At 38.0% G+C, this 11,752-nt stretch overlaps 1 protein-coding gene across 2 annotated transcripts in view; it reads right to left on the minus strand.

Annotated features, from left to right (window-relative positions):
- Window positions 1–363: 363 nt before the first annotated feature.
- The window catches only part of MOGAT1 (monoacylglycerol O-acyltransferase 1), a 35,297-nt gene continuing 23,908 nt past the window's right edge, over window positions 364–11,752 (minus strand). For both annotated transcript variants that reach the window (XM_027873832.1, XM_027873831.1), the window contains exon 6: window positions 364–592. In XM_027873832.1, coding sequence (XP_027729633.1) covers window positions 438–592 — 155 coding nt within the window. In that variant the 3' untranslated portion in view covers window positions 364–437. The remainder of the gene's footprint in view (window positions 593–11,752) is intronic.

Here is an 11,752-nt window from a genome sequence, read left to right on the forward strand (position 1 = left end):
GATTGTCTACCTTTTACCTTTCTTTGTATCCTCAGAGCTTGGCACAGAGCCTGGTACTTAATAAATATTGATTGACAAAAATAAACTTAACCTCTTCCCATCACCCTTATAGCTTGCAGCCTTCAAAAAATGGAGTTAGGAAATTATCTTTGGATAATTCTTAACTTTTTTGCATAGGCCATCTTTTCCTTGGTGCTTCCAATAACTTTCTACTCTATTTGCATTTTTGCGTATTAATATCACTGTGGCTGAAGGCAATGCGTGATAATTTGACACAGTATTTGAAAGAAAAAAAGTTCAGGACCTCTTATAACTCTTAAACATTCATTAAATGCACAACACAGTCTTAAACAGACACCGGTTGTTACGGATTCAGAGATAGTTCTTTCAATGACAGACAGTTCTCGTGGCATCCTTGATACCTTCTGCAGTCATCTTTATTTAAAAATGAGAGTTTCCTGTTCTGAGATCCCATACTTTCTTTTGTGCTTCTCAAATAATTTTCTTAGCTCCTCTAGGTAGGTCTGATGCAATTCATCAATCTGTTCTGGTGTCGGGTGCAGATTCTGTTGAACAGGGATAGGGTGGCCCACTGCAAGAATACAGAACGCAAGAATGCATTACATATGGTTACATATCCATATCTCTATATACATTTTATCATCCATAAAAGGAGCCTTGAATACAGACAGCCAATTTCTCTGCCTGCAGTCTGTTAGCTCCAAATTTAGTTTTTCTCTTGTCTTGCCTGAATGTGTACCGTCCCGTTAGATATGAAACAGAAACACTTGCCTCCTTTGCCAACATTGTACTATCAGTATCCTGGTGGTTTTGACTCTTTGTCAAATGAGCTACTGTCTGAAATGCAGCTGTGGGTTTATGTGAACACTGCCTGCCCCCAAGGTCACTGACATTCTCTGTCTGGCACAGCTGGCAGCCAGACCACGGGGCCTTACTATTGATTAATGACCATGAGCTCACTGAAGATTGTGGGGTACCCACTCCCTCATTCTCCTCACTCCTTATTGTCCCCCTAGACTGATTCTCAGTGGTCTTACATTTTGAAATACAGTTCAGTTCCAACCAAGAGCTACACAGAGCCAGGCCCATTGAGGACTTAAAAGGGACTTGGCTGGGAAATGAAGAAGTATTTTCTAATGGCAGAATTATAGACATTAAGGCAAGACTAAAGATCACAAGCAGCATATTACAATGAAGTATATATATATATATATATATATGTATATATATATAATTTTTTATCTTGGACTCTCTTGATTAGCACTTGTTAGAAATCAATACAACTTCTAGAAGTGTTCAAAGTATCATAGTTTTTCCACTTGCCTCAAGTACCTAGCATGTTGACTTGGATTTTACCTACTTTGGAGAAACCAGAGAGGTTTTGTTTGTTTGTTTGTTTTTTCCCCTCTTCAGAAGAAATAGACCATTTCAGAATCCTACTTATGGTGAGGCTACTCCACTACTCATGATGCCCCCTGCTGGCTTGATTCAACCCTGTTTCTCAGCTCCACAGAATAAAAATCACAACTCTAAGTTGCCTGGACATAAAATCAAGTTAGGGGTTTGAGCAAGGGCTTTTAACCTGGGTTCTGTGATCTTATGTTCTTCTTTAAGTATTTTTTATAATTTTATTTCAATAAAGTTGGTTTCCTATGTAATCCTATATACTTTATTTCAGGTATTTAAAGACAATATGAAAAGGGGTCTATAGATTTCACTTGATAGCCAAGGGGGTCTACAACACAAGAAAAAGTTAAGCTGGCTTACAGACAATGGAGTAGGACTCTGTGTCTAAGAAGTTGTCTCTTCCACCAGGTCTCTGAGTATCCCTAATGCTATATAGCCTAGATCAATCAATCAACAAACATTTATTAAGTACTTATTATCTGCCAAGCACTGCATTAAGCATTGGGAACATAAAAAAAGGCAAAAGATAATCCCTACCCTCGAGGAGCTTACAATCCACAGGAAAACTCCACAGCAATGGACTGATAGGGGATGAGGATAATAATGGTTATTATTAAGTATAATAATTATTAGTAAAGCATAATTATTATTACAGCATAATCTGAGCTAGGGAGATAGGACAGGAAGTTAAAAATGACATCAACTTGGGGGATGTGACAGAGATTACATGCTCTAATTGCACAATTGATTGTTCTCAATTTATTTTGCATTGTGAACAGATAGAACCTCAGCTGCTTAAATTCCATTTCCTTTGATAGCTCAGAGGCAAAAGTAATATTCGACCATGCTAACTACACAGAAGCAGCAAGGGGGCAGAATAGATCCCTTTAAAAACCAAACAGCTAAGGTTTTCATTCTCTATTACTGAAGAGAATCAAATACAGTGAAAGAAAGATGGTGTGGGATAGTAGAGAGAAGGCTGGCTTGGGCATCAGCATACTTGCATTCTAGTCCAAGCTCCTCCATTAATCATTGAGACAAGTCATCACCTCCTTGGGCCTCATCTTCTCCATCTGTAGAGCAGTAATGCAAGGTGGCTTTCTCCTCTAATATTCTTTGAATTTCACTGCATTTTTTTTCTTAATGAGTGGGGAGAAATCTCTGGGATGATGGACCAACTTCAACTATTAGAAGCTTTATAGAAATGCCCATCCCACCCCTTGCCTTTTTAAGGGCCAGATCTGTGATTTCACTGGTATAAGGAATTCCTAGTGAGGAAAATCCTACCACCAAGGCAGATAACAGTAACTCTTCCATAACTTAGAATCACAGAAAGCTGCCTAGCACACTTAGAGATTAAGTGACTTGTCTAAGGTCATAAACTCAGTACTAGGTACCAAAAGCAGGACTTCCTGATTCTAAGGCCAGCTCTCCCCTATCCACCATATAATGCTGCCTCTTCCTTTATTGCACAATTTAACATCCTTGCAAAAGAGTCAGCGAGTTAGCATTATTTTTGTCTTTTAATGTTGCAACATATTTGTTGAACAAAGTTATCCAAGAAATGTATGACCAGTAAAGATGGCAAGTCAATCATGTAGCAAGAACAAATAAACAACTTATGTGCTTTATTGGTACCAAGAAACATTTTTTTTTTAAATCTCAAGATGCCTAGCACATTAGATGTTTTTTCTTGTTGAGGATTTATGGAAGGACAAGAATACTAGTCAGAAGATGAAAGACATGGAGGAGGTCTATACTTTTGGAGGTGATGACCTCATTGACAAGATCACAAATTCATTAAGGCAAATGCTTTGGCTCAAAACTATTAAAATTGGACTTTAAGATTTCAGTTCTGGATTACTAATCTAGTGTGCTTTTTCATTAGACATCCCACGGTTAATTTTGTCCCTGTGATTCTCTTTTTCTCCTTGTATTTTCTTTTGCTGATTTTATTAATGATAATTTATATAGGCTGTTTCTTCACAAGAGCTGAAGCTGCTCCTACCTATACACTAATTTTATCTTCATATGGTTTTCTTTGTTTCTCTTTCCATTAATAGCTGACTTTTTCTGTGATTCACAGAACTCTTTAGTCTATACAGAACTGCAAAGGAAAACTACATGAATGATAATGGAGAGGCCCATTATGGGAACATGTGGGAAGGTTGCTACCCAATACAAAGAAGGAAGTGGGCAGAAAGGATCTAAAGGATGCTATCAAAAGAATGTGTGACTAGGAGAAAAAATGGGCTAACCAATAGGCAGGTCTCATGCTCTACATCTGTCCATAAGATGTCAAATGAATGAAAGGAAGGAAGGCTCCTATCCATAGAAATTCCCAAACTGGGTGATACCACCCCCTGAGGGGTGCTGGAACAATCCAGGGGGGGGCAGTAGTAGCCTTAGGTGCAAACGGGGGGATGTGAATAAAAATAAGGGGTGGTGGAAACATAAGGAAAGAAGACAAGATAAGAAAAATATGAAAAACCCTTTGCACATGTTTCATCTGTTGTGTAACAGAGTTAAAGTCATAGCGATTACATTATTTTCCAAATAAGCACACAAAATGCAAGTTATAATTGATCAGTGGTCAAGTCCGCTGACAGGTGCTAACAAGCAAGTGTTGGTAGGTGAGCATATTGCACATTGTCAGGAAGTCCAGCATGTATCAGGAGGAATATGTATGTGTAATGACTTGTTTACAGTATGATACTATATGGTTACATGATGCAATATTGCATCATCAAAATTTCAACACAGGAAAAAAACACATTCACAATAAATTATTAAATTTAAGATGTACCACTTTTGAAAAAGTATATTTCATATTTTTTGAAATGATGCAAATTTTTTAAAAAGTTAAAGGGTTGAAGAAAGTAGATTTCTAGGGGTACACCGGGTAATTTTTTTTAAAAAGGGATGGTAGGTCAAAAAAGTTTGGGAACCTCTGACTTAGATGATGGATCCCCCATGTTGAATTTATGGGAGTCACACAAAATCAACAGGTATGGATGGGCTGTCTTCTTCCCTATTAAGGGAATTCCCACATTGATCCATTGGTATATTTTGAGAATTTGAGTGATATGCCATTTATAAGTATGTAATGTGCTTGACATACATTTTCAGGCTATCAAACTGACTCTAACCTACCTTTCCATCCTTATTTGATGTTATTGCCTTTCATGTTCTCCACATTCTAGCCAAACCGGTCTATTATTAACTGCCCTTCATTTTTTTATTTCCTTTTCCCATATCTATTTTTGCTCACACTATTTCCCAGTGCCTGCACTCAATTGTTTTTGATCTCTCCTCCCAATGTCTGCCTTTAGGTAGATAAATGGGCTGCACAAGTTACTATCACTGAAGCTGGCAAAATGAATAAGAGAAAAAAGAGAAGCATGGGACCAAAATTAAGTATGGTACTTCTGAGAAAGAATACTGGATTAGCAATCCAGTATTGGATTGATTGATTTCATTTCATCCTCACAACAGCCCTGTGGATGTAGGCACTGTTTCCATTTTATAGAGGGGGAAACAGACTCAGAGGGGTCACATGACTTGCCCACAGTCTCATGGAATGAGCTCCAAAGACAGAATTTTAATCCACATTTCTCTAGTTAGTCCAATGTACTTTTGACAACATGTAACCTATTCCATTTCACACATTGAGAAGTTAAGATAAGGGTCCAATACCATATAGTCAGCCTAGGAACTGGAATTTGAACCCAAGTTTCCTGATTCCATTGTATTTTTGAAACTGAGATGTTCATTGAATATCCCAGCAATCCTGGCATGATGTTGAGGGACAAACTGGAAATTCAAGGTAAAAATCTGACATGATCATACTTTCTGATGCTGAGAAATCACTCATGGAACTCAACCTAAAATGACATTATGGGTTTTAAGTTCATCATCATTTTCCCAAATGGGTTCCTACTTTTAGGCTACCATCTCTAGTCCTTGGTTTAGATGCAGAAGAGACACATCTACTTTAAAGGTCATCATTACTGCAAAGGCTGATAAAAACCCAAAATGCATTTTCAAAAATGCAATGCTATATTTGGAAGCAATAGTCACAGGCCAAACAGGAATGTCAAATACATTTGGATTGGTCTCTGTGCCCAAAAAATATCAAGATGAGGCAGCCAGTGTAACTGTTCCACACAAAATAGAAGATTATTTTTAAATTTAAAAAAATACAGTGAGTTAGGTAGAGAATAAGAGTGATTAGTGGGATAAACTTGAGGAAGGTCAATTAAGAAGATATTACAATATAGTTGTATGATACACGTGTATATATTGTATATATAGATGAGTAGTGACAAGACCTAAATTCTAGTCATCAAAGGCTATCAGGGTCATTACCTATATTTGAATCTTATTACTGTTAACAGAGAAACAAGTCAATGAAGATTCATTAACATTTAACATGTGCAAGGAATTGTGGCCATGTGCTGGGGGTACATAGATAGATATAACAGATCTGGCTGCTTTCAAACAGTTTATAACATAGAAAGGGTGCAATGAAAAGAAACAGAAACACTCATAACTATGAGACAAGGGAGAAGTGTTAAACACATGGAAGAAGTCCAAGCAAAATGCTATTAAGAACTTGAGGGAGACATCACTTTTTAGCCAGAAGATGGGAAGGGAAGTCCTTATGGAGAAAGGGGCACCTGAGCTGGGCTATGAAAGGAGGGGCTCCTAAAGAAAAACCTTGGGCCCATGGGGTAAATTTATTTCTATACATGGGAATAATGGCATGAAAAAAGTAGATATGAGAGTGAGAAGTAAGAAAATCAAGACAAATCATAATAGTTTCTGGTTTGGCTGGAAATCAGAGTATATGAAAGGGAGTAACAAGAAATAAGAGTGAGAAGATAGATTAGGGTCAGATTAAAGAGTTCCTTGAATGCTGGGATCATGAGATTATATTCTCATTTAGCAAAAAAAAAAATAAGGTTGGAAGAAATCAGAGTAATGTATTAGGAAAATTATGCAAGCAGTGCTGTGGTTAAGGATTGAGAAAGAGATAAGCAATTTCTCAGTTACTCTTGAGTTTGCTACAGTTGTAAAAATTTTTTAAATTAAAACAAAATTCTACCCTGTTTCGACCAACAATACACAAGTAAGGTGCTACAAAGTGGGAAAATCTGCCAAAGTTGTATCTTGTTGAAAGGCCCTTAGTCTGTTGATCTTATGCAGGCAATGAAACAGCTTTCTGGCATTCTCTACCACTTTTCTCCCTGAGTTCTTTCCAATTTTTTATTTAAGTATAACCCTATTCAGAAGATTTAAAAATGCTGGGAGTTGTAAGGGTGTGCTTCAGTTCCTTCTTGAAAAAAAAATTGGATGGTGAATAATAAATGCTGTCTTGACTTCACCATGAATATGTGTATATTACCTGTGGATGACCTGAACTGTTGGTAAGTCATAAATTGATGGTCCTGAGCATCTATAACTCATTATCTTACTTAAACCTAATATTAATACATTTTAAAATTTACTTTTAAAGTTTGAAGATTATACTTACTCCATGAGCCAACTGAATTACCCCCTTATTGTCTCTCTGAGATTTACTCGGTATTTATTTAAAAGCAAAGCACATGTTTTATAGCAATAAAGATTTCCCCATCAAGGGGGAATGGTCAAAAAAAATTGTGGTAATATTAATATAAGGCAATATTCCTACAGAATAAAAAGATGAATACACGGAATACTGAGAAGCATTGATACAAAGTACACAAAACTGGAAAAACAATAAACACAGTGAAAATGGTGCAAAGAGAAAGAAACTCCACAACCCAAACTCAAAAGCAAATGCTCTGTTATTATGATGATCAAAGGTGACCTGGAGGAAATTAACTTTTTTCCATTCTTCCTTCTTCAAAAAAAGTAGAGGGGTTAAAGGAAGGGAAAACCATGTATCGAACATTGTGTATGATTCCAGACTCAATATGTTGGTTAGTTTTGCTGAATTGCTTTCTTCTCTTCCCCCCCCCCACCCCCATTATCGTTCTTTCTTTTGTGTTCTTTGCTATAAGGTATGACTCACTAGGTAGGTAGGAGATGGGGTAGGAAGGATGTATTGATAAACAGAGATAATGGAAAACCAAAGATTTTAAAAACGTGAAATACTACCTATCATGGCCTGGCATTTTCTGAGGAGATAAGCAGAGGCAGCAGAAAGGTTTCGGCTCTTTTTTTTTTTTTTTTGGCAATTGGGGTTAAGTGACTTGCCCAGGGTCGCACAGCTAGTAAGTGTCAAGTGTTTGGTTTGAGGCCGGATATGAACTCAGGTCCTCCTGACTTCAGGCCAGTGCTCTATCCACCTAGCTACCCCCAAGGTTCAGCTCTTTTTAAAAGCTACAGAGGACAGTAAAAGTTATTTTATTGGCTAGAAAGGATTCCAGTGGAGTCCAGAACAAATAGGCCTTGCTTGGTAATGAGGCATTTTGTACCTGAGTTTATTACTTTTACCAGGTGAGATTCAGACCTCCTTTAATACATTGGAACAAAAAAATTGACTTCATGGTAGCTTAAAGCCTGAAATAATGACATAGTAAGTAAATAATCTTAAACTTTCTTTTAGGAGAAGAAGAGGCTGCTCTAAGTACCTGGCCCAAGGAAGAGCTGAAGGCCATCTGCTCTCATACACTTACTAGTTGTATGATCCTGGGCAAGTCACTTAACCTCTGCTTTCCTCAATTTCCTCGATTGTAAAATGGGGATCATAATAGCACCAGGGTTGTTGTGAGGATCAAATGAGATAACTGTAAAGCATTCAGCCCAGTGCCTAGAATGTACAAGGCACTTAATAAATGCTTGTTCCCTTCCTTTTGTTCGTTTTGGGAAAGAACCAATGACATTAAAAGGTGATGTCTTGACTTGCTCATGAATTGGTTTTAAGGAGGCAGAGTTGCACAAAATCATCAGCCTCATCTTCTCTTCCAAATTTATCAAAATCCAGTGACAAGACAAAAGTCAAGATGACTGGCGATGGCCCAGGATGCAGAGCTAGGAAGATTATAGGAGCAGAATGTTGTCTGCATTGTCAGATAAATCACTGCATGGGTTATTTTAGCTTAGAAATTTTTTTTGTTGCATGGAAGAGCTCAAATCCAAGGGAGAGGGGAAATATCCAGAAATAGCTGGGATATAAAAATGAAGGATAAAAAGTTCTTTTAAAGTAAATAAAAATAATAAAAATTAAAATCACTCCGTTCCAAGTTATTTCTTCCCGTGCTTCAAAGATAAATAAAAAGTTTCTTTTCTCTTCTTTCAAAACATGACATTGCTCTCCCACAAAAATCATTAATCCATTTCTAAGGTTTAAAAGGTTGAGATATGTATGTTTATGTCCTTGAGAATTGCTGGCAAACGAGACAGTAGGTAACAAATACAGCACGATAAAACCATGTGAAAAAAACAGAACAGCATCCCTACAATACGTGCCATAATGAGAAGGCACGCTGCCCCCTGGAAGTGAGAGAAGTGAAATTCTGGCCCTATGAAACCTAAAATGAGTGATTTTCCTTTTCTACACCTCAGTTTCCACATCCATACAAGGATAATAATAATGCTTGGGTGGTTGTTGTAAGAAAAGCACTTTGTAAACCTTAAAGTACCATGCAGCTATGAATTATTAATTCCAATTCTTCTTCTCTTCGCTTCCTACTGTAATGAGAGCTTCATAACATTTTAGGAAGATTTAGGGGTTTTTTTTGTTTGTTTGTTTGAACTGGGGGCAGCTCGTAGATAGAGTACTGACCCTGGAGTTAGGAGGACTTGAGTTCCAATCCAGCAAAGACACTTACCAGCTGTGTGACCATGGGCAAGTCATTTAACCCCAATTACCTCCAAAAAATAAAAATAATTAAAAAGGATAAACTGACAAAATCCCCAATTTTTGAACATTTGGCTAAAGTGATGTGTGGCAGTAGCATATTATTTAGTGCTATGAAACATGCAAGAAAAAATGCAGAAGATCCTTCAGGGATGTGTCAGCTAAAAGCACAACTCCTAGCACAGAACAGTGGAAAGGGTGTTGGATTTGGAGTGAAAGGGCCTGGGTTCAGTCCCCTGCTCAGCTCCTTCCTATGTGACCTTGGGCGGGGCACTTCTCAATTTTCACAGATGCAAAATTACGGGGTTAAACAAGGTGACCTCTGAGAAGGCTTCCAACTTGAATTGATGATCTGTCTTGTTGGGGATCAAGTAAAATGGAGATTCTAATCAAGATGCCAGAGAGGGAATGACTGGACTCATGTGAGAGAGGTCAGTAAAGTCAAAGAAAGGGAAGAGATACTGACCTGAATGCACCTCTTTTAAATTTCATGGGATTAAAGAAATTTTATTAGTGGGATTTAAACTGAAAAGGCCTTTTTAGCATTAGTAAATGCATCTCCCACCAAAGAAACCATCCTGAGTTTGCATGCAGAAGGAGGTTTCGGAGGGAAAGTGAGACAGTATTTAATAGTGTGGAAAACCTCTGATGGCCACTGAAAAGAATATTCACTAAATATTTGGGCACCTATTATGTAAAAGGTCCCCAGTAGCTTTGCCATGGTTTTTGTTAGATATCTATACAAGACTCAAGAGAAAGCAAATCAGTCACAGTGGACCAACACAGCAGTCCAGAAACAATCAGAAATGTGACAAAAAGCCTTCTTGATAAGGATTCAGGGATAGAATGGCACAGACTGAAAGGACTCGCATTGTGAAAGAAACACATTCTTAAGCCAAGGACAAAGAAAAGAATCTAATTCCTCAATAATGGTTTCAATATTATTTTGTGATTTGCTCTTCTTCTTTGCGGGTATGTCACCCGCATAGTGTTGATTCATACTGCTAGGGATTCATCCTTTAACTTTTGTTTCTCCCTTCCTCTTCTCCTCTAAAACTTCTTCTCCCTCCATTTGTCAACTGTGTTTTCATGTTGCCTTCCCCCATTAGAATGCAACCTCATTGAGGGCAGGCACTTTCCTTTTGTTTGTAGCACAGTACCCGGCACATTTTTTTGTTGTTAAGTCATTTCTCAGCCATGTCCAACTCTTCCTTGACCCCATTTGGGGGTTTCTTAGCAAAGATACTAGAGCAGTTTGCCATTTCCTTCTCCAGCTCATTTTACGTTTTACATGGTTAAGTGACTTGCTAAGTCACATGACTAAGCATATGAGGCTGGATTTGACCTCATAAAAATGGCTCCAACATCAGTGCTCTGGCCACTCTGCCACCCAGCTGCTCCACCTGGCCCATGGTAAACACTTAATAAATGTTTGTTGGCCAACTGACATTCCAAGCCAACATCTACCCTTCTGGAGTGTCTACCCTTGCTCCTGGGTTTCTTTTCTGGGGCTGACAACAAATTTTGTTCTTTCTTCCAGTTAAAGTCTTTCTAAGTGGCTATCAATTTTCCCTCAACCCTCAACACCCTGCACTCCAAGACTTTCCTTCTCCAGGCTAAACATCCCCAGTTCCTTTGATCTTTATAAGTCACAGCCTCCAATTATGTCAACATTCTGTTCTCCTTCCTCTTGATATGATCCAAGAAATCAATGTCCTTCCTAAAAAGTACTTCCCAGGTCTGACCAGGGCAAACTGCAGCAGCATGATCAATGCCCTCATTGGGGATACTATGCCTCTCTCAGTGAAGCCCAAACTCACATTTGCTTGATTCTTTCTTTCTTTCTTTTTTAGCTGTTGCATCATGCTGCTGACACATAGTGACTTGCATTTCATTAAACCCCCAGATCTTTTACTATCTAGCCATACTTCCTCAGCATTTGAACATTACAAAGAACTGATGCCCAGATGCAATCTTTATTGTATATGACAAATGCCTACATGAGCATATGCTGATGTAGGCATCTGTCACATCAAACTTTTCATTTAATATATTTTGCTATGATTGCATTAGCAAGAACCTAGGAATCCATAAGAACATGGAAAAAGCCTCCTTGTACAGGAAGAGATATAAGCTAAAGACAACATGGTGCAAAGGATAAAATGCTGGGCTTGGAGTCCAGAATACCTAGGTTTAAATCTTGCTTCTAACACTTACTAGCTGCATGACCCTGGGCAAGTCACTTAACATCTAAAACTTATCTACTAAGTCACAGAGTGGTCTGCTATGTGAAAGAAGTTTATGCCTAATGCACAAACAAGCACCTTATGTTAGTGAAATATCATATCTTTTTCACATTAGGACCAGAATTTATGGGTATTCATTAAATAATTCCTAATTGAGAACACTAGAGTTTAATTCAATGAACATCTACTAAGTGCTTTCCGTGTGCCAGGCATTGTGTTAGGTGCTAGT

The sequence above is a fragment of the Vombatus ursinus genome, unplaced genomic scaffold, assembly GCF_900497805.2.
Source record: "Vombatus ursinus unplaced genomic scaffold, bare-nosed wombat genome assembly UNPS02014802.1, whole genome shotgun sequence".
Lineage (NCBI taxonomy): Eukaryota > Metazoa > Chordata > Mammalia > Diprotodontia > Vombatidae > Vombatus > Vombatus ursinus.